This window comes from Rhinatrema bivittatum, chromosome 3, assembly GCF_901001135.1.
Source record: "Rhinatrema bivittatum chromosome 3, aRhiBiv1.1, whole genome shotgun sequence".
In the NCBI taxonomy this organism is placed as follows: Eukaryota; Metazoa; Chordata; class Amphibia; order Gymnophiona; family Rhinatrematidae; genus Rhinatrema; species Rhinatrema bivittatum.
Window position 1 is genome coordinate 157,296,503 of NC_042617.1, and position 20,736 is coordinate 157,317,238.

The 20,736-nt window shown below is 43.5% G+C and overlaps 1 protein-coding gene across 1 annotated transcript in view; it reads right to left on the reverse strand.

Annotated features, from left to right (window-relative positions):
- Window positions 1-20,736, reverse strand: part of PCNX2 (pecanex 2) — a 236,970-nt gene that overhangs the window by 175,472 nt on the left and 40,762 nt on the right. The window contains exons 6-8 of the mRNA XM_029593868.1: window positions 14,023-14,170; window positions 13,727-13,884; window positions 6,558-6,651 (exon numbers count right to left, since the gene is read on the reverse strand). Coding sequence (XP_029449728.1) covers window positions 6,558-6,651; window positions 13,727-13,884; window positions 14,023-14,170 — 400 coding nt within the window. The remainder of the gene's footprint in view (window positions 1-6,557; window positions 6,652-13,726; window positions 13,885-14,022; window positions 14,171-20,736) is intronic.

Genomic DNA, 20,736 nt, shown 5'->3' on the forward strand with positions numbered 1-20,736 from the left:
AAAAAAATAAATAAATATCAAGCGCTCTTCCTCGATCCAATTCTTTAGTCACCCAATCAAAAAAAATCAGATTTGTCTGACAGGATCTTCCCCTAGTGAATTCATGTTGCTTCGGGTCCAGCAATCTATCCTTTCCTTCAGCAGTCTCCCCATTACTTTTTCCACCACCAAGGTGAGGCTAACCGGCCTGTAGTTTCCAGCCTCCACTCTACTCCTACTCATGTGAAGCGGGACAACCACCGCTCTTCTCCAATCACTCGGTACCACTCTCATTTCCAGGGATTTATTGAACAGGTCATTCAGTGGACCTGCCAGCACATGTCTGAGCTCCTTCAGTATCCTGGGATGAACCTCATCAGGCCCCATGGCTTTGTCCACTTTCAGTTTTGCTAGCACTTCCCATATATTTTCTTCTGTAAACGGAGTTTCAACTACTCCACCACCTTCCAATATCTTGTTAACTAGTGATGGTCCTTCTCCAAGGGCTTCTTTAGTGAAAACCAAACTGAAATATTTGTTTAATATTTCTGCCATTTCTTTGTCTCTCTCTACACATTGATCCTTTTCACCTTTCAATTTAACTATACCACTTTGGACCTTTCTCCTTTCTCTGATGTATCTAAAAAATGTTTTGTCACCTCGCTTTACCTCTTTGGCAATCCTTTCTTCTGCCTTTTTGCTTTGTTGATTAATTTCTTTGTCTCCCTCAATTTCACCAGATATTCTTCCTTGTGTTCCTCTTTTTGGGATCCTTTATATTTCTTAAACGCTATTCTTTTTGCTTTTATTTTATCAGCCATCTCCTTTGAGAACCAGATAGGTTTCTTATTTCTCTTGCTTTTGTTTACTTTTCTAACATATAGATTAATTGCCTTTGTAATTGCTCCTTTTAGTTTGGCCTGCTATGGTTCCACCTCTCTCATTTTCTCCCAGTCTTCTAGTTCTACCTCCAGGTATGTCCCCATTTCAACAAAGTCCATATTTTTTGAAATTCAAAACTCGGGTCTTCGTGTGACTTCTCCGTATCATATTTGCAATATCAAACCATACCATTTGATGATCACTGTTGCTGAGGTGGGCACCCACCTGGACATCAGAGACATTATCCCATTTGAGTATAAGTCGAGTATAACTCCCTCCCTCATGGGTTCCATTACCATTTGTTTGAACAGAGCCACTTGCAGGGAATCCACTATCTATCTACTTTTGTTAGATTCCGCAGAAGGGATTCTCCAGTCTACATCCGGCCAGATTAAAATCTCCAACAATCAACACTCCTCCCTTCTTGTTTCGCCAGGAGGTGAACCCTTGGCCTAGTGCAGTATTGATAGGCTCCCTGGTCGGACCCAGAGAGCACCTGCCACCAGGAGGCGGAGCACAAGAGGAGACAGAGGATAGCTGGAGCTTCGCCACTAGCGCCCAAGGTACCCCCGAGTTGAGCCCTTGCGTACCTGGACCGCCTGGTCCTAGGTGGACCTTGCAGGTTCTTCTTGATAGGAAGTTCAGGGGTGTGCCCACCATGATCAAGGATGCGTGGTTGATACTCAGGCCAGAAGTCCTGGGTGCCTGAAAAGACCAGAAGAGAGTCTCTGAATGTCTGGCAAGGATCAAGGCCAGATTCAAGGAAGCATGGTCAGCCAATGCAAGGGTCAGAGCCAGTAATCAGTCCGTGGATACTGTTGCATTCGTGCCTACTTCTTGCTCTCGCTCCACCCTCTCTACTTGTGTGGCAACTCCCTCCAGGTCTGAAGGACAGCTTGCTGCCGCGGCGTCTCCCTGCTGCGTCTCTCTGGAATCCCCGGGTGGGCTTGATACTGCGGATCCGCCATGTTCCTGATGACGTAAGGACGCACACGCACGTTCCAGACTTGTACCAGCAAGGGCACGAACCTCGGGGGTGTTCTTCTGTAATGATGTCATCTGCTTCTAACTTAAAAGGTCTTTTTTTGCAACTACAAATTGAGTTAGCAAGGACCCGAATCATACTTTCCTGGTTACCATTCGCCATAGCTACTCTGCCTTCTTATACTTATCAAGGGTACCCGCTCCTCGGGGGCTCCGCTCTCTCTTCTTGATTTCAGATTGTAAGACGGGATCTGGTACTCGCTCCTCGAGGGCCTACATCCCTGAAGGCTCAGAAGACTCCTGACTACCTGGATGCGATCAGACGTGTATACTGTGAGTTCTCTTATAGATAGGAACCAGTACTCGCTCCACGAGGGCCTATGTTCCTAATCTCTGAAGACTCCCTTCTGTCTAGACGTTATCGCAGGTACGGAGATCGTGAATTACTATTACAGATTGCAGATAGGAATCAGTACTCGCCTACGGCTCCTGTTCCTGAATTTACTGAAGACTCTCTGTTGCATAAGAGGCCATTACAGATATCTACAATTGTGAGTGTGTCATCTACTACTGGTTATGTATCCAGCATAACTTGTCTACTCACTACCTATAGTCTCTCTCTACAGCTCAGCAACCCAGAGATCGCAATTCCAGTATCTGAGGGACTTCAGCCCTGCCGGGCACATCAGCTCACTACTGTCACCTCTGGCGGCTCAACTTCCAGTATAATAAAGAACTATCTGTGTTTGTCTCAATACTCCAGCATAGCCAGTGGTCCCTCTCAGAATTTCCTTCTGGGGGCACTGTCATCTGCCATTGGCCCAAGGATTCACCATTTCTACTAAGTGTTCATTCTTTACACTACCGAGCGGTATCATAACAGACTGCCACTCTGTGGGGATCCAGCCCACTACTGATCACTAAATCCGCCTACGGAGTATTACAAATTGCTAGCTCCTCCCATTGGGGGAGCAGCATTGAACAGATAGTCAGGCAAAGCAGGGGTCAGTTACCAGTAGTCAGTCCGTGGGTAGTCAGCCAAAGCAGAGGTCAAGTTCCAGGAGACAGTCAGACGTGGTTGAGTTCAGGCAGAGGTCAGTGCCAGGCAGTGTACAGACATGGTTGGTAATCTGGCAGAAGGTCAGAGGCAGGCAGCGATAAATGTAGTCAAAGGGAAGTCGGGGTCAGTACCAAGAAGACAGTCCAAAAGGTACTACCTGGGGAGACAAGGAGACAGAAGGATGCTGGAACAGAAGGATGCTGGAACAGGACTGGGACGAGACTGGAACAGGACTGGAACGAGACTGGAACAAAGGCTGGAACGAGACTGGAACAAAGGCTGGAACGCAGAGGCAAACTAGAAATCAGTAGGATCGACCCGATTGCCAAGGCAAGGAAGTCAGAGTATGAGCTTCCTGTTATAGTACGATCAATAAGTGCTCGCCACAGAGCTGGGATCCACCCCGGCCCTTTAAGGTGCTGGGAGGTCCGTGCGTATGTGCCTAGGGGCGGGGCCGATGCCACGGAGGACGCTGAGCCCCGCCGTGAGGCCTGACTGGAGGACGAAGGCCCTGCGACCGCCACTGTGGGATGCCAAGGCCTAGCTGTGCTTGCCACTGCTGCAGGGGAGGACGACCCTGGCTTAGGAGCGCGCGCACGTGACTCTCGCACTCTTAAAGGGGCCGTGGCGGGAAAATAGCCCGCGGCCCTGGATGATGACATCACTGGGTCTCTGTATAAAAGGCAGGGCCCAGCCACTTGTTCCCTGCCTTGGCAATAGGTCTCCACGATTGCTTGTGTGCTCATTGCCCATCGTTCCTGCTCCTGTCATTTTTCCTGGTTCCTGCTCCTGTTTGCTCCTTCGTCTCCTCCTCAATCACTTGGACTGATCCCCTGGCTTTGACCCCTGCTTCGTTGGACTATGCTTGGACTGATCCCCTGGCTTTGACCCCTGCTTCGTTGGATTACGCTTGGACTGATCCTCTGGCTTTGACCCCTTCTTTGTTGGACTACACTTGGACTGATCTTCTGGCTCTGACTCTTGCTCTGCTTCTGGGTACCTTGCCTGCTTGCTGCCTGCCCCGACTCCAGCTTGCCTTGATCCTCTCTACAGTATCCTATGGACTTGGCCTCTCAGGCTTAGGCCTATTACTACCTGGACGCCTCTTGTTCTCCTCCGTTCCTCTCAGCAACCGGGTCTCTGGAACCCTGCCTCGTCTGGACCATCTTCGGTCCTCTGATTCCTCTGCTGGTTCCTGGCATACCCTTGTCACCCCCAACTGGGAGTTGTCATATGGAGGCCCGCCTAAGACCAGCCAGCCCCGTCACCCAAGGGCTCAACCTGAGGGGAGCGAGGGCTGGTAATGGCAAAGCTCCAGTCGGCCTCCGTCTCCTAGCCTGCTCAGCCTCCCGACGGTGGGGACCCGTAGGGCTTGCCCTGCGGGTAGCGTCAACCCCACCTCGGGCCAAGGGTCCACCACCATCGTAACATGTGAAGAATGGGTGTCTTTGGATCACAGGTCTTATTCTATCTGAGCCCACTGCAAACCACTTTTTTCTGGGCTTTTGAATTTTCTGTGGTAATGGAAAAACGATTCCTAAATACTGTAAAGTGGGTGAGGATTTCTAGGTGGTTGCTGATACTTTCTTTATTGCAGGTAATTCAGCTTTAAGGTGAGCCAACTCCTTTTTCATGGAAGAGAGTTCTGAACAAATGGGGCAAGACCTAAGTTTCCAGATGATTTGCCTCAAGATAAAGGCTCCACAATTGTTACATTGGATAGTCCTCATTTTGCTCAATAGATTTGATAAAGACATCATTCCATTTCCCCTAGGTTGCAGTGTATGGAGAAAATAATGCTTGCAACTGCATCTCCCCTCCTCTCTAGCACATCAGCAGCACGGGAAAAGTGATGAGAAGTGGAAAAAATGTCAGTGACGCTTGCTGCAGGCCGGGACACACAGCTGAATGTTGTCTGAGATGGGGGTCAAATGAGGTCAGGAACACAATTTCACTTGGCTTGTTAAAGAGTCACTTTCAACTGTAAACTGAATTGTGGTTCAGTGATCATCAGGACTGGGAAGAGAACACAACAAGATATACTCTTTTCAGAAAGGAAAGTACAGAATAGGATGGAACAGGTGAAAAGGAGGATGGCGGGGCAATTTTACATATAATGCCAAAGTAATAATAATAATAGGATAAAGTAAAAATCATTGAGATACCAAGTAAGCATGAGGCAACTTAATTGTGATGGGTGGCCTTGAAAAACCCAAGGGGGGGGGGGGGGGTCCTAATATCTACAGTATGTAGGAGAAACCTTTAGGCTGCCATCGCAAAGGGAAGAGAAAGGTACAAATATGATGGAAGTAACCCAAAGGATAGTATGCAAAGGTGAGGTACTGTTAATCAGGGAGCTCAATTTATATAGACTGGAAAATGCCAGCTGTTGGATTAACTAGAAGTAGGGGGATACTCAGCTCCTTACAAGTAGTCTTTCTCAAGCAACTAGTTGAGGAGCTCACTCACAATGAGGTAACATTAAATCTGGTATTAACAAATGGAGACAGTATCACTAAGATTACGGTACAGGAAAAGCTGGTGTTCAGTGATCACAGTATGTGTGGTCCTGTGTAAACACTGAATCAGAATCAAACTATAGTAGAACATGAGATCTAGTGTTAGAACTAGTAGTGTTACCAATATGTCAGCAAGAGCAGTAATGGTAGGAGAACTATGAATTAAATGCCTGAATGAGTTAACATTGTCAGAAAGCTAATGAAGTACAGATGTTCAAGCCAAAGATTTTCATTTTGGTTTGTTTCAGTGGGGATTTTATTTATTTTTTAATCTTTTTTTAATGATCAGAAATTTGTGCCTGCAGTCATAGTACTTTGTGAATGCAACTACGACTGCATACATAAACTTCCAAACACAAACACCACCACCTAAACTAACACTTATTTTCAGATGCATTGCTGATTCAGTTCATTCCATTCTGGAGATTGCATATTCAAAAAGATATAAACCAAATGCACTTGGTCCAGAGGGCAGCTATTTAAATGTTTAAGTCTTTGTCATAAAGCATATGGGGAGCAACTTAAAGATCTAAACATGTATACCCTGGAGGAAAGGAGGGAAAGGGGAGGCATTTAAATACCTCCAAAGAATAAATGCATAGGAGATGGGCTTCCTTTAAAAGAAAGAAGGCCATAGAACAAGGGATCATGGGATAAAGGTATAAGGAGATAGATCAAGAGTAATCTAAGGAAATATTTCTTTACAAAAGGAGTGGTGGATGCATGGAATAACTTCCCTGTGGAGGTGGTGGAGATAAGCATAAGATCAGAATTCAAGAAAACATGGACAAGCACAAAGGATCTCTGAGGGAGAAGACAGGACAATAATGCTGAATGGGAAATGTGGATGGGCAGACTGAATGGGCTATATGTCATCATGTTCTATTTTTCTGTGTACTGCATTCCAATTTTTCCCATCTGGCTTTTAGACCTAGACTTAGCATAACAATATTCCAGCAATATAAAGTAAAGAAGATCTTTTATTATTATTATTATTATTTATTTCTTTTATATACCGACATTCAATCGAGATATCACATCGGTTTCCAGGTAACTGAGAGAATAGGGCGAGTTCTGCCCTATTTTACATTATAACATGACATGTTTATCTAAATAAAAACAGAATTACTTACTGAACAACAGACATACAGTCAGGATTTGATAGATGATGCTGAAAATGTCCTTCTCTCTGACTGCTAGCATTTAAATAACAGGATCTAATTTCTCCTAGAAATATAATTTTTTTTATCATCAAAATTCTGTATTTAACACAATAAAGCAATTGTACCTTAAAACAATCTCATGCTTTTTTCTGTATTTAAAAAAACCTTCAAAACAATAGATTTATTCTTTTGATGGGGGTGCTCAAATTTCTATACAAATAAATTAATTCATTCCTATAATAGATGTCACAAGTAAAGAACTGGCACCAAGCACAGTGGAAGAGCACTGGCTGATTCTTATACAATCAGTGATGTACTGCCCTTAACAAGGAGCTTTCACCATCTCTATGATGAGGCACTTCTTGTTTCATAGAATTATTTGGCTATCTACCACTGCATAAAGACATAAGAAGTGCCACGCTGGGTCAGGCCAAGGTCCACTGAACCCAGTATCCTATCTCCAACAGTGGCCAGTACGAATCATAAGTATATAGTAGTAGATCCTATAAAGTAGATCTCTTTCTTATTGCTCACTCCCAGGGATAGCAATGGCTTGCCTTAGTCTCCCTGGCTAATAATGTTGTATGGACTTCTCCTCCAGGAACCTGTCCAAACCTCTTTTAAACCCTGCTGTGCTAGTTGCCTTGACCATGCTCTTTGCCAACAGATTCCACAGTTTGATTGAGTGCTGAGTTAAAAAGTATTTCTTACAATTTGTTTTGAATCTGCTGGCTGTTAGTTTCATGGAGTGTCCCTTTGTTTTAATATTATTTGAAAAGATAAATTAACTTCCTTTATTTACCTGATCCACCCAACTAATGATTTTTATAAATTTCTATTGTGCCTCTACTCTTTTCTATGATCCCTAACTTGGAGAGCCATTCATCCTCTTTATCATTTTGGCTGCCTTTCTCTGCAACTTTTCTTGTTCTGTTAAGTCTTTTTGAGATGGGGTAACCAGAACTGTACACATTATTTATTTATTTAAAAGTATTTATATACCGTTTTTCAAAACAGGGTATCTTGTCAAAACGGTTTACAATAAAAGTAAAATAAATAAAATGAGCTTAAAAAATAAAAATACAAATACAAAAAACTGGTATATACCTTAAAGGTAAAATAAAATATTAACAAAAATAGCTAATAATGGAGCTGGGCCAAAATTCATGTTGTAGTCAGGAAGGGTAGTGGGGTGGGGGAGGGGAAGGGGGGTTGAAATAAAAGGAGAAAATGAAATAAAGTTAAGGGGGTTGGGAAGGATACTAGGTTGGGATAATGTTAAATTGATTGTGGAGGAGTATTGAATGCCATTTGGAAAAAGTGTGTTTTTAATGATTTTTTGAATTGTTGAGGATTGGATAGTAGACGAAATGGGTTGGGTAATGAGTTCCAGAGGGAAGGGCCTGCTACTGAGAAGGCCCTTTTTCTGGTGATATCTAGTCTAGCCTGTCGTGGGGAAGGAGTGTCAAGTAAGTTTTGAGATAGTGATCTTAGATGTCTTGCTGGTTTATAGATACGAAGTAATGAACAAAGCCATGTAGAAGATGGGTTATTTATTAGACCGTGAATGATAGTAAGGATTTTATATTTTATTCTGTATTTTATGGGTAACCAATGAAGAGATTGAAGGATAGGTGTAATATGATTTCGAATAGGAGTACCTTATAGAATACGAGCTGCACTGTTTTGAATAATTTGTAAGGGATGAATTATAGAGTCGGGGAGTCCTAAATAGAGAGCATTACAATACAATACTCAAGGTGTGGTTGCACCATGGCTTGATAGAAAGGCAATATGGTATTTTTTCAGTTTATGATTCATTCCTATTCGGATCATTCCTAACATTCCATTTGCTTTTTTGACCACCGCTGCACAGGGGTATAGGGTAACTGCTGAAGTTGGTGTTGCACCAGAAATTTGCTGCTGCCAGGTAACCTAGAACATAGCCCACCCTCCTACTTTACCTTGTGAGCACTAATTTCTTTGCTGCAAAAAGCCTATCAATTTTATGCTCACAGCACCCCAATCCTTAGAGAGAAAACGAGCTAAATCCATCCCTTAAAATAATTGCCTAATCTATTAACAGCGGTTACAATAAAATATGTGAATAAAAAAAAATTTTTGCAAAAACATTCAAAACCATTTTCTGCATGCAAATGAAACTAATAGAAAGCAAACTTCTGTTTAAAATAGAAATGAGGAAGAGATGACTATAATGCCATAAAAGCCAGAATTGATAAGTACCATAATTTTCACAGCAAGAATTCAAGTTATACAAGAACAGGACCTTTAAAATACAGACAAACCCTCACCAAATGCAAAATAGAAATGTACCAACATAAACTGTACTGGAAACCAGAAGCCAAACTGTATTATTACTTCTCACAAAAAACATCAAGCAATAAAATCAACAAACATCATTCATAATATTAAAACCATGATAATAAAAAAGATAAATGTCAACACAACTGAATATACAATAATTTTTGAAAACTTACATAAATTTGTTCTAAAATTTCACAAACATCAATAAAATATTTCAAAACATCTGATGAATAAAACATCCAATTATTAAAAAATGTTCTTCATATTTCTCCCAAAAAAACAATAAATTGTTTCAAAACATTAGAAACATCAAATTATACCCAATAATTAAAACTAATAAGGATTAAAAAATTTCCGGCTCTCCATACCTAGGACCTTTTGATTTCCACTTACCCTAATTATCATAGATCGGGGAAGGTAGATCTCTCTCATTCACACACATACTAACACATTCATTCTTACACACTCCCTCTCATATATACAAGCCAATGCTCTCACACACACACTCCCTCTCTCTCACATACACAGGCCCTAGAACACTAATACACCACCTACTGGTCGAACAGAACAAGCCAGACTGCTACAAATCCCTACAGAGAAACTACATGCTTGTCAAAATACTGCACCTTTGTAACACATGCGCTTCACAGATAGACCCTTACCTAATACAGAATAACGGACTATAAATTAGAAACAGAAACGTGCAGGCAAAACTGAAATGGAAAGCCAAAGAAACCAGACTCTGTAAACTCTGGAATATGGAAGAAAACCCAAAATACAAATATATAAGAAATGCACATTCCCAAAGATGGGACAATGCCTCTAGAGATCAGATTGCAAAGAGATCTCAAAGCATTTAAGAAAAGTTTAAAAACATGGCTTTTCAAACAAGCATTTTATAAAGAGATGGGAGAATAGGAAATATTTAGAAACAGGCAGAACACCGGCACACAGCATTTAGGATTGTACAGTAGAGTGGTCCATGAACTCTACATCATTATAAACATAATTGTAGCACTATGAATAGTGAATTTTACCCGTGAACAGTACCTTACTAGTACATTTGGTCATGACCTACTCCACTAAACAATTGATTGTCCTTAATGTTATATTGTAAATGAACCTTTAGCGGCACCTGTTAGAATGTACTACTGTACGCCCTCACCTACATTAATTTATGTGCCTACATGTAAACCGTTGCAATGGTATATAACTTAGCAACGGTATAGAAAAGATTTTAAATAAATAAATGCTGAAGGACAATTTTACTTTTTTACCTTTGTTGTCTGATCTTATTTTTCTAATCGGTTGGTCCCAGTCTCTTTTTTCTCCTTGTCTGTATTTTCCTTATTCTTTTTTCAGGTTCTCTTTTATTCTGTTTCTCCTCTTGTCTTCTTTCCTTCCTCCATACACATACACAGTTCCTCTCTCGCGTGTGTTCTCACACACAAGTTTTCTCTCACACAGGATCCCATTCTTGCTTGCTCTCTCACATACACACAGGCTCCCACTCTCATATACTCTCTTTCACATGCAGGCTCTCACTCTCACAAGCTATCTCTCACACGCAGGCTCCCATTCCCAAACACACATGCAAGCTTTCACTCTTACATGCTCTCATTCATATACAGGCTGGAGCGAAGACATCATAGACGAGGGCTGAAGCGAGACACCATAGATGAGGGCTGGAGCGAAGACATCATAGACGAGGACTGGAGTGAAGACATCATGGACGAGGACTGGAGCGAAGACATCAAAGACGAGGACTGGAGCGAAGACATCATAGACGAGGGCTGAAGCGAGACACTGTAGATGAGGGCTGAAGCGAGACACTGTAGATGAGGATTGAAGCGAGACACTGTAGATGAAGGCTGAAGCAAGGATCAAGAACTGGTTCGAGACTGCGACACAGCGCGCCCTACACAGTCCACCCGCGGGACTGGTCGCGGATCATGCTGGACTCGACGCAGACTCCAGGAGGAATAGTGGAAGCTGAAACCAGGACATGACGATGGTCCTGAAGAGACCTGCACTGGGACGTGCCCATCACAGCCCTCTGCGGATCTGGTCGTGGACCACGCCAGACTCAGAGCAGGTTCAAACAGAAACTTGACATGGACAGACACAGGGCTGCAATAGGCTCTGAAGACTGGGACAAGACTGAAGCAGGATTCCATTCTCAAGGATTAAAAACAACGGACTGAAGGCTGAGGAGATGAAGATGGCTTTGTACCGTGAGGTGCCCTACACAGCCCACCTGTGGGACTGGTCATGGACCACGAGCAAGGCACTCCAGGAAAGTGACATCAGGGAACCAAGGCATGGAGACAGAGGCTAGACAAAGGCATCAGGAAGGACAACGGACATCAGGGATATGGAGACATCAGAAGACATGGACGAAGGATGTCAGGAACTGAAGACATCTGGAGGCAAGGACGCAGATCAACAGAAAACTGAGGACATCTGGAAGCATGGATGAAGGATGTCAGGAACATAGAGACATCTGAAGACACCGACATCAGGATCAGGAACAAGACAACATGAAGCCATCATATCAAGGAGACCACGGAGGACCTGGATCGACGAAGGAGCACAGACGACTGTGAGACTCGATCCGAAGGTGAGGAGTGACTGAAGAGGAATCCCTTTTATAGGGCTAAAGCAGGAAGTTGTCATCAGAAGGAGCCCGGGGCATATCCGGCCGCGGGCCCTTTAAATACTGTGAAGAGGCGCGCGTCGGCGCCTAAGAAGAAGCAGACAGGAACAGGAAGCACCATGGACAGCGGCACCCAGCTGCACGAAGGAGACATTGCAGGGGAGAGCAGGCAGGCTTCAGGACGGCCTCCTGCCGACTGATGAGGACCCCGGGGATGACATTGCGGCTCCCTGCCGCGGAGGCAGGCCGGGCGGCTCCAGGCCCCACAAGGAACTGGGGGGCGTCGGCAGCGGCCCTAGGCCACGAAGAAGAGTGTGGCAATGACCCCCGGCGGGGATCTCCGCCACAGAGGGCAGAAGATGGGCACAGCCCCCAGGCCGCGGAGAATGGAGTCGGCGGTGTCCCGCCACATGAAGAGGCCCTGCTGGCGGCGCTTCCTGCCATGTCTGAGGTGAGAGGAAGGTAGGGGATCTGTCTGCAGGTGCGGGCAGATTCACAAGAGTTGCATTCCTTTTATTTTAAAGTTTTCCAGATTATAGACCTAAATTTATAGATTTCTGTGACGTAAGTAGTGTGGTTGCAATGTTAATCCCATTTAAATATGTAGAAACCAAAGTCAGCAAACGAGGCAAGTGATTGATATTCTCCTGGCCCTAATACATGTCTGAATAGCTTTAGCAGTTGTTTTAGGGAGGGTAGGGGACACGTGGAACGAGTGGGAGGTTTTTTCTGGAGGGTGAATGGTTGGACGGGAAGCTGAGGATTTTTTGGGTTTTTTAAATTATGAAGGCTGTAGTGAGGCACTTTCAGGCAAATTTAAAAATGAGCACACAATCACCCATACATGCATGTATCAGCATGCGAGCGAAGATGTTTTGGAATTTTAAATCATGCGCACATGAGTTCTAAAATACACCTACTGCGTGGAAGTATGCTCCTAATTTTAAGAGGTTACTCAAGCAAATCTACTTTGTGTATCTTCCATAGAACTTTGTTGGCTTTTGCGCACATATGTAAGCGAATTTTAAAAGATGCTTGTGCAAAGGACATTCCCAGTTTTTCCACTTAGTCCACCTGTTTGCCCAGTCAATCTCAAGGTCTTCCAGATCCCTCTGATTCTTCATCCTGCACGCCCCCCAGTTGACCCAGACCCCTCACCCTGTCCTATAAGCCCTAAAATGTGAGATCTGCAGACTTGCTCTTCATCAGGAGCAGCAGTAAAGTTTCGCAGATAACAAGCCGACGCGTGCTGCGGCCTCCAATTTAAAATATGGAGTTATGCGCACAAGTGTTGGTCCCCACCCCGGGACCATGCCCTGCCCCTTTTCCACCACCTTATTTTTGGTGCGTGCGTATATACGCGTGTAAATCACGGCTTTTAAAATCCACATTGCTCACATGCGGTCCACATACGCATGTATGTGGACTTTTTTGTGCAAACAACACTTTTAAAATTGATCCCTTACTGTTTTGTTTTATTGTATTATTATTGTACTTAGACGTAGATATACATTTTTTTTTTTGCTTTGTATCCTGCTTAGAGTGCATCTGGGATTTGGTAAATGGTCTATAAAGGTAAATAAAGTAAAATAATTCAATGAAGAGATTTTCTTGTGGAAAAGTTTTAATTCTGTTAAGAACTGTAAAATCCTCCACATGCACATTGGCATTAGACACATAAAACAAATAAGACATAGAGCCTAAAATAGGATAAACCTATTGCTAAAAAAACAAAAAAGGTTAGTTTGACCTGCACAGTTTTCAAACACTTCATATTTTGCACATGGCTTTTATTATCTGCAACTACCAGAAAAGGGAAAAAACATATAAAGAAATCGTAAACAAAATCTTTTATCCAATTCTTAAATTTTTGGGGCAAAAGTCCTGACCAACTTTTTGCAAATGTTTTTTTTGCCTCATGATATTTTCTGTTGCTTTTTCCTCCACTTTTAAAAGTTGCAGGAAATAAAATCCAAGAGCAAACGGAAAGCTAATTTCATAATTGTGCCAGCAATAGGATTTGCAAGTTGCTTTGCTCAATTTTTGCCCGGTCCTTAAACCTTGCCCATAATGTTTTCTCAAACTTTCTTCCTCCCCACAAAAAAAACCCCCCCAAACATATTTTTAGACATCGTTAATATCTGTGACTTTGGCTTACCGTGCTCATCTACGAACACATGCATTGCATCTCCAGATGTGTCATCATGAACAGAAGCGTCAGGTCCACTCAAGACTTGCAAGACAGAACTGTCTTGCAGTGAGGGATGTGCATGAGTTACCCGGTAGATTATCTGTCCTTGCTTGTTACCCTGGTAACTTGACACAAAAATATTTTAAAACTATTAGGTGAACTCTTTCCTTATGTTCAATAATATAAAAGAGCGCTCCTTAACAGTCTGTTCATGTGTTCTTGAATTATTAAAAAAAAAAAAAGATATGTAAAATTGCACTTACTAAGAATTAACTTTGGTAGGGTCTAGTTGCCCTGGACTAGTGTTGGCACAATCATGTCTTTTTGTGTCTGGTTTTTCCTCTTTAGAAATGGGCACATCAGGTCTTTCAGTTTCCATGGTTCCTTCTCTTTCTTCTCCAGTGTTGATCTCTGAAAGTATGAGTGAATGAATAAATGAACAGGTTAATGTATAAAAGAATAATTAAATGATACAAGAAGCAAGGAAGAGAAACTGAAAATAAAGTTTCTTGCCAGTTTTTCCCCCTTCCCTATACAGATGTGAATGTGCAATAACATGGCCTGAAAAATAAAGCTATTCCTGTCCCACGAACAAATCGCTTCCATCATCTACTTAACAAATTCAAATACATTAATATAAAAGGGCTATAAATTTCTATATTGAACTCACGCTAGTGTTACTTTTTAAATTAATTAATTACAGTAACTGGTAATTTAATTGCTCTTTTAGATAATTAACTACAATAAGATATTAGTTTTGCAAAAGTAGTATAAGCAGATTTCATATGGGCTATTTCTGGTCACCTTATTTGAAATAGTTTTCCCCAGCTTTCTGATGGAAACTCAGCATATCCCTTTTTTGTCCAGCAAACAGAGGTAACCTTAGTAGGCCCTGATGGTTCGAAAAACCTTTTCCATTTCTGTTCCAATGAGAGGGATCTTTTGAAAATAGGATCTAGAGTAATCTTCAGAATTCAACCTGATGATGCATTTCTGTGTTCACTTTGGACCTTACTACAGGCAGGCAGACATTTCCACCTGCCTTCTGTGCAGGCTTTTTCCATACAAAATAACATGGGCAGAGATGAAGATTCAATCTACGCATGTTATTTTCTTTCCAGACCTAATTAAGTCCCTGTGCACTTCCCCCTAAAAGCAGCTAAAAGGTACATGAGTTGTAGAAAACCTGCGCAGACTTTTAGCTGCCTTGAGGGAAGGAAATTTTCAAATAGCCGACTTATGCCCATTTCACACATAATGGTTCTGAAAATTCACCTCTAAAGAAATCTGGATGTAGCCAGCAATAAGTCTTTTCTGAGGAAAATTCATCCATAATGTGTAATTATTTTTACACGTAATTAACCAATATGCTATAACTAATTACTATTCAAAAGTAAAATTAATAAGACAAATGGGGAAATTTTTTAATAGTCCACATAAGTTTGTGGGCTGTTCCTTGAACAAATTGCACCAATTTTCAAAGCAAACATGCCCACAAGTTCACTTTGAAAATTATCCTGGCACATCTCCCCACTCAGGCTGCTCCTGCTAATTTGTGGGAGAAGTTTTTCCAAGAAATGTTTTGTCCATATTTTTCAAAACCAAAATGCTGCTCAGACTCTGCCCCTCATGGAACACCTTGCCACTCTGTGAGTATAATTACACTCATTCAGGATGTACATACATAATTTTACCTGCATTTCAGTGGTGCAATTTTCAAAAGGGCCATTTCTGCAGATAAAGTACTGCTTTACCTGCAGAAGTCCCTTTGAAAAATGCCCTCTAAAGTCTACAACCACAGCTTAGCCCTTGCTGATAGACTGATTAAGTTGTGTGTGTGTGTGCATATGGTAGGTAGTGGAGGAGAGGGGACTCTCCATTGAGGTTAATTGGTCAGGACTGCGATAGAATTTGTAAAGGCATCAAAACTGGGGTTGGCCTCATAGCTCAGAGAGCATTGCTGCAGCGTCGGGAAGAAGACTTTGTATCTTCTGTTCACTGAGGTTAGTCGAACCTGGATGTGCTGCACAGACCCGGGAGGGTAATGGCCACCAGTACTGTAGTGGCCTCCGTCAGTCAACAAGCTGGGCTTAGGGTGCATCTCAGAGGCAGCACCATTCCAGCTTTTGAGATGAAGAGGTTCCTAATTGGAAAGGGGGGGTGGGGGGGAGGAAGAGAGAAAAAGAGTGGAATGGTAGAAAATACTGAGGAAGAAAAACAAAGGAAACTGCAAGGAATTACACATCTGCTTTCCTACTGTTCAATGTATCGCAATTTCAATGGTTCCAGACTTCCTGCTCCATATGCAAAAAGTCATGAAGTCAGGCCAATCTGAAAGAGAAGATAACTTTCAAACAATTCCACGCAGCTGCAAATACATGGCCGTATGGATATCTATGATATTTTATAACCTGCGCATATCAGATACACGTGGATTATAAAATACGTATATCCACCTCACAACATATGTGTGTATGTATGCTTACACACAAATACATGCAAGACATTGAAAGCGAGCAATTGAATGCATTGAATGCGTATAATTTTACTATCAATTTTTACTATATACGTGCACATATTTTACGTGCAAAAATAAAGCAGGACTTTCTCGCATAAAACCTGATTTATGGGTGCAAGTCAGCATATTTTAACACATAATAACATAGTACAGCAGCTGAAAAAGACCAAATGGTCCATCCAGTCTGCCCAGCAAGATGCTGGATAGTAACTGATGGTTTGTGCAGGTTACCCCCATATCTTCCATTAACAGTAGTAGCTGCCACTCCGTGCAGGTTACCCCCAAGGAGAAATGTTGCACCTAAATTTTATATTGGTTACCCTATCTCTTTATTTCCATCCTCTAGCCGCTAGGGTTCTGCAGCGCTTATCCCATGCCCTTTTGAATTCCATTGCCATTCTTGTCTTCACCACCTCTTCTGGGAGGGCATTTCAGGCATCCATCACCCTCTCTGTGAAAAAATATTTTCTGATGTTGGTTCTCAGTTCTTTCACTTGCCATTTCATATCGTGACCCCTAATTCTATAGTTTCTTTCCAACGAAAAAGATTTGTCTGATATGCGCACATAATGGTTTTCCGATTCCTCTACCAGTTCACCTAGTCCTTTTCTATGTCATCGATATCCTCCTGGTCCTTCAGCCTGAACACCCTCCAATTCACCCAGACCTCGAACCCAGCCAATAATAAACAAGTCAGATATCAATTAAGCAAGATAATAGGAGGAGTAAAATTACACAGTAAATTGCCAAATGCATGCGGGTATGTCTCATATATAATAGCAACATACACATGTAATTGTTGGCCCCGCCCTGGACCACGACTAGACTGCCTCTTTCTTCACGCATTTGCAAAACAAAGTACGTTCATATTTTTGATGTTTATAAAACAGTGATTGCATGAGTACAGGCTACTTATGCATGTATATGCTCATTTTTACACATAACTCTTTAAAAATTCACCCCATATTGTTTAGCCTAAATATTCAAGCAGTAGTCCAAGTTAATGCCCTGTCTGGACCAGCTGAAGACCCTATGTGAAACAAATTGCATGTAGTTTAGTCAAGGTATTACATTAGAGTAAACAAACTGTCCAAAGAAAATAATTATTAAAATGAGATAAAAATTATTGTTTTACGTTATCTTCGTCATTATTGTTTTCACAAAACAAGCAGAAATATGAACATTCTACAACACTTAGTCCTGATTTACTAAGGGTTTTTCCCATAGACGCAAAATGGGAGAAAAGCCTTAATGAAAGTGACCCTTAGTTTGGGATTGTGGATATTTCTAAGAGATTTAAATCCTGTATTACAAAAAAAGATGATGGTGCATCCATTTTTACTGGAGTTGTTTACAGGCCTTTGACTCAAACAGAAGAACTAGACAAAGATCTGGTTGAAGACATCCAAAAGTTGAGAAAGAAGGGAGAAGTGTTGATTGTTGGAGATTTTTATCTGCCGGACATAGACTGGAGAATCCCTTCTGCAGAATCTACCAGAAGTAGAGAGATACCGGATGCCCTGCAAGGGGCTCTGTTCAAACAAATGGTAATGGAACCCATGAGGGAGTGAATTATACTCAACCTAGTGCTCACTAACAGGGACAAAGTCTCTAATGTCTGGGTGGGTGCCCATTTCAGCACCAGTGCTCATCAAACAGTAGGGTTTGATATCACAAATAGAATATAGAGAGGTCTCACAAAGACCCGCGTTCTGAATTTCAAAAATACGGACTTTGTCGAAATGGGAATGTACCTGGAGGTAGAACTGGAAAACTGGGAGAAAATTAGAGTGTTATAGTAGTGGACCCTTGAGCCAGCTAGGAGATGGAGAGAGGCTGCTGAGGGATCGCCCGCAGCGGAATCCATAGCCGGGAGGCGGATCAAAGCCAGGAGACCAGCAGGAGAAGAGTCCAATGGAGAGTCCAGGTCGAGGCAGGCGGAGGAGAAGAGGAGATAGAGAAAGTCCAGAGGTCGTGGCAGGCAGCAGAGAAGCACAACGAGGAAGCAGACCAGAAGTCGGGGCAGGCAGCAGATCAGCGAGGACCGAAGACAAACCAAGCATCAGGATGAGCAGCAGACATGGAATACCAGGAGCCAAGCCGATGTCAGGAACCAAGAAGACAAGCCGAGAAGGAAGCAGGAACTGGATTAGGAACACGGAGGCAGGGGTGAGCAGGAACTGGAGCAGGAACACGAAGGCAAGAACAAGCAGGAACTGGATCAGGAACGCAGGAACAGCAACTAGTAGCTCCGAAGAGTGAACCCTGTTGCAAGGCAAAAAAGTGAGGATAGATGCTGGGTTTAAATATCTGCCGGCGTCTGACATCATCGAAGGGGCTGGGCTGAGGTTTCCCGCCACGGCCCCTTCAAATCTTGGCCTCTCCCGCGTGCGTGCCTAAGGGGCGGAGTCTGCCAGAGGAGCTCGGCGGCGTCTCCCTTGTGGAGACGCCACCACAGAGAGGCCCATCCGCAGCCCAGCGATGAGCGGGGAACGCCACGATCAGCCCGGAGTCAGCAAAGGAGGAGGTGAGAGCCCGGCCATGGAGTCCCGTAACCGGGATTCATAACAGTACCCCCCCTCCTTGGGGGTCTGGGTTTGTTTGGATAGTCCTGATGAAATTGATGAAGGAGGGATTTGTCCAAGATGTTGACAGCAGGTTCCTACATATTGTCCTCAGGACCACATCCTTCCCAGGACAACAAATATTCCCACCTACGATGGTGGAAGCGTACATCCAAGACCTCCCGTACCTGACAGATGGTGTTATCTTCGGCAGCTGCTTCAGAAGGATCAGGAGTTTTAGATGGAATCTTGAGAGAAGCAAGGGTTAGAGCAGAGACACGTGAAATACATTGTAAATCTTCAATGTGCTGGGAAGACGTAGATGGTAGGAGACGGTGCCAATTCTCTCAGAAACCAGAAATGGACCAATGAATTTGGGTGCCAGTCGCATAGAAGGGATGCGAAGATGAATATGCTTTGTGCTTAACCACACTTTGTCTCCAGGGTGAAACACAGGAGTTGGACGGCGATATCTGTCAGCATTCTTCTTAGCAATGGCTGCCGTTTGCTGTAGTTTTATTTGTATAGACTCCCAGAGGGAATGAAGTTGCTGAGCAGACATTTGGGCTGCAGGGGACAGCACAGACAATGGAAGCGGTAAAGGTGGTTTGGGTTGTCTACCATAGACAAGCTGAAAGGGAGTCTTCCCTGTGGCTGAGTGGACATGGTGATTATATGAAAATTCAGCCCATGGTAATATAGAGATCAGTTATCTTGCTTGTCTCCTACAAAGGCTCGGAGGAAAGTCTTCAGAGAGCAATTGGTTCGCTCCGCTTGTCCATTACTCTGGGGATGGAATGCAGAGCTGAAATCTAGGCAAACCCCAAACTTCTTACAAAGAGCCCTCCAGTACCGTGCTGTAAACTGTGGACTTCTGTCGGAGGTAATGTGAAGGGGTAGTCCTTGAGTGTGAAAAATATGTTGCATAAAGAGTTGGACCAACTCAGGTGCAGACAGAAGCTTGGGCAAAGGAACAAAGTGGGCCATTTTAGTAAACCGGTCCACGGTAACCCAGATGACAGTCTTTCCTTCAGATGGCGGCAGGTCCACTATAAAATCCGTGGAGAGATGGGTCCATGGTTCGGTAGGAATGGGTAGTGGTTGGGGAAGGCCCCAAGGGCAACCTGGCAATGGCTTTTGTTTGGCACAAGTAGGACAGGAATTGATATAAATCCGGACGTCCCGTGCAAGGTGAGGCCACCAGTGATACCGGGTGAGAAGTTCCAAAGTTCGAGCTCTACCAGGATGTCCAGCAGTAAGCAAATCATGGGCCCATGAGAGAACTTTCTTTCTTAAGCGAGCTGGAACTATTGTCTTGCCGAGAGGAGCTACTTCTGTAGCTGTCACAATAACCTTCACAGAATCCAAGATATATTGAAGTGGATTGGATGATTCATTGGTTTCTGTGGTGCGAGATAAAGCATCAGCACATATATTCTTTGATGCTAGCCTGTAGTGCAATGAGAAGTGGAAGTGACTAAATATGTCATGTTAAGATGAGTTATATGATTTTTAGGATATGCTTAGATGAGTTTTTGACATGTTTCCACTGTTAACTGGCTCCAATGTTCCTTGTACTGCCCCTGAGCGAATGTTGAAGTTTCATTGTAAACCGATGTTACGCTCCTGCCCGCAAAGAGCGTGGGCAGGCTCTTACCTTCTCACAGCCACAGCCAGCCGGGCTGCTGACGCTGCTTGCTTCCTCCCTGAATCAGCTGGGGCTGTCCCCGCAGCTGTTCCTGCCTTCTCCCGACGTGCTGCTGCGATCCCGGGCCCTTTAGTCAGCAGGCCGTCTCTGCTGGTGCCTGCTACAGTCTGGGTCCTTGCCTGGCTGGGAAGCCGTCCCTGCCAGTGCCTGCAGCCTGCTTCAGCTCTCTACTCTGCCTGCAGCCTTA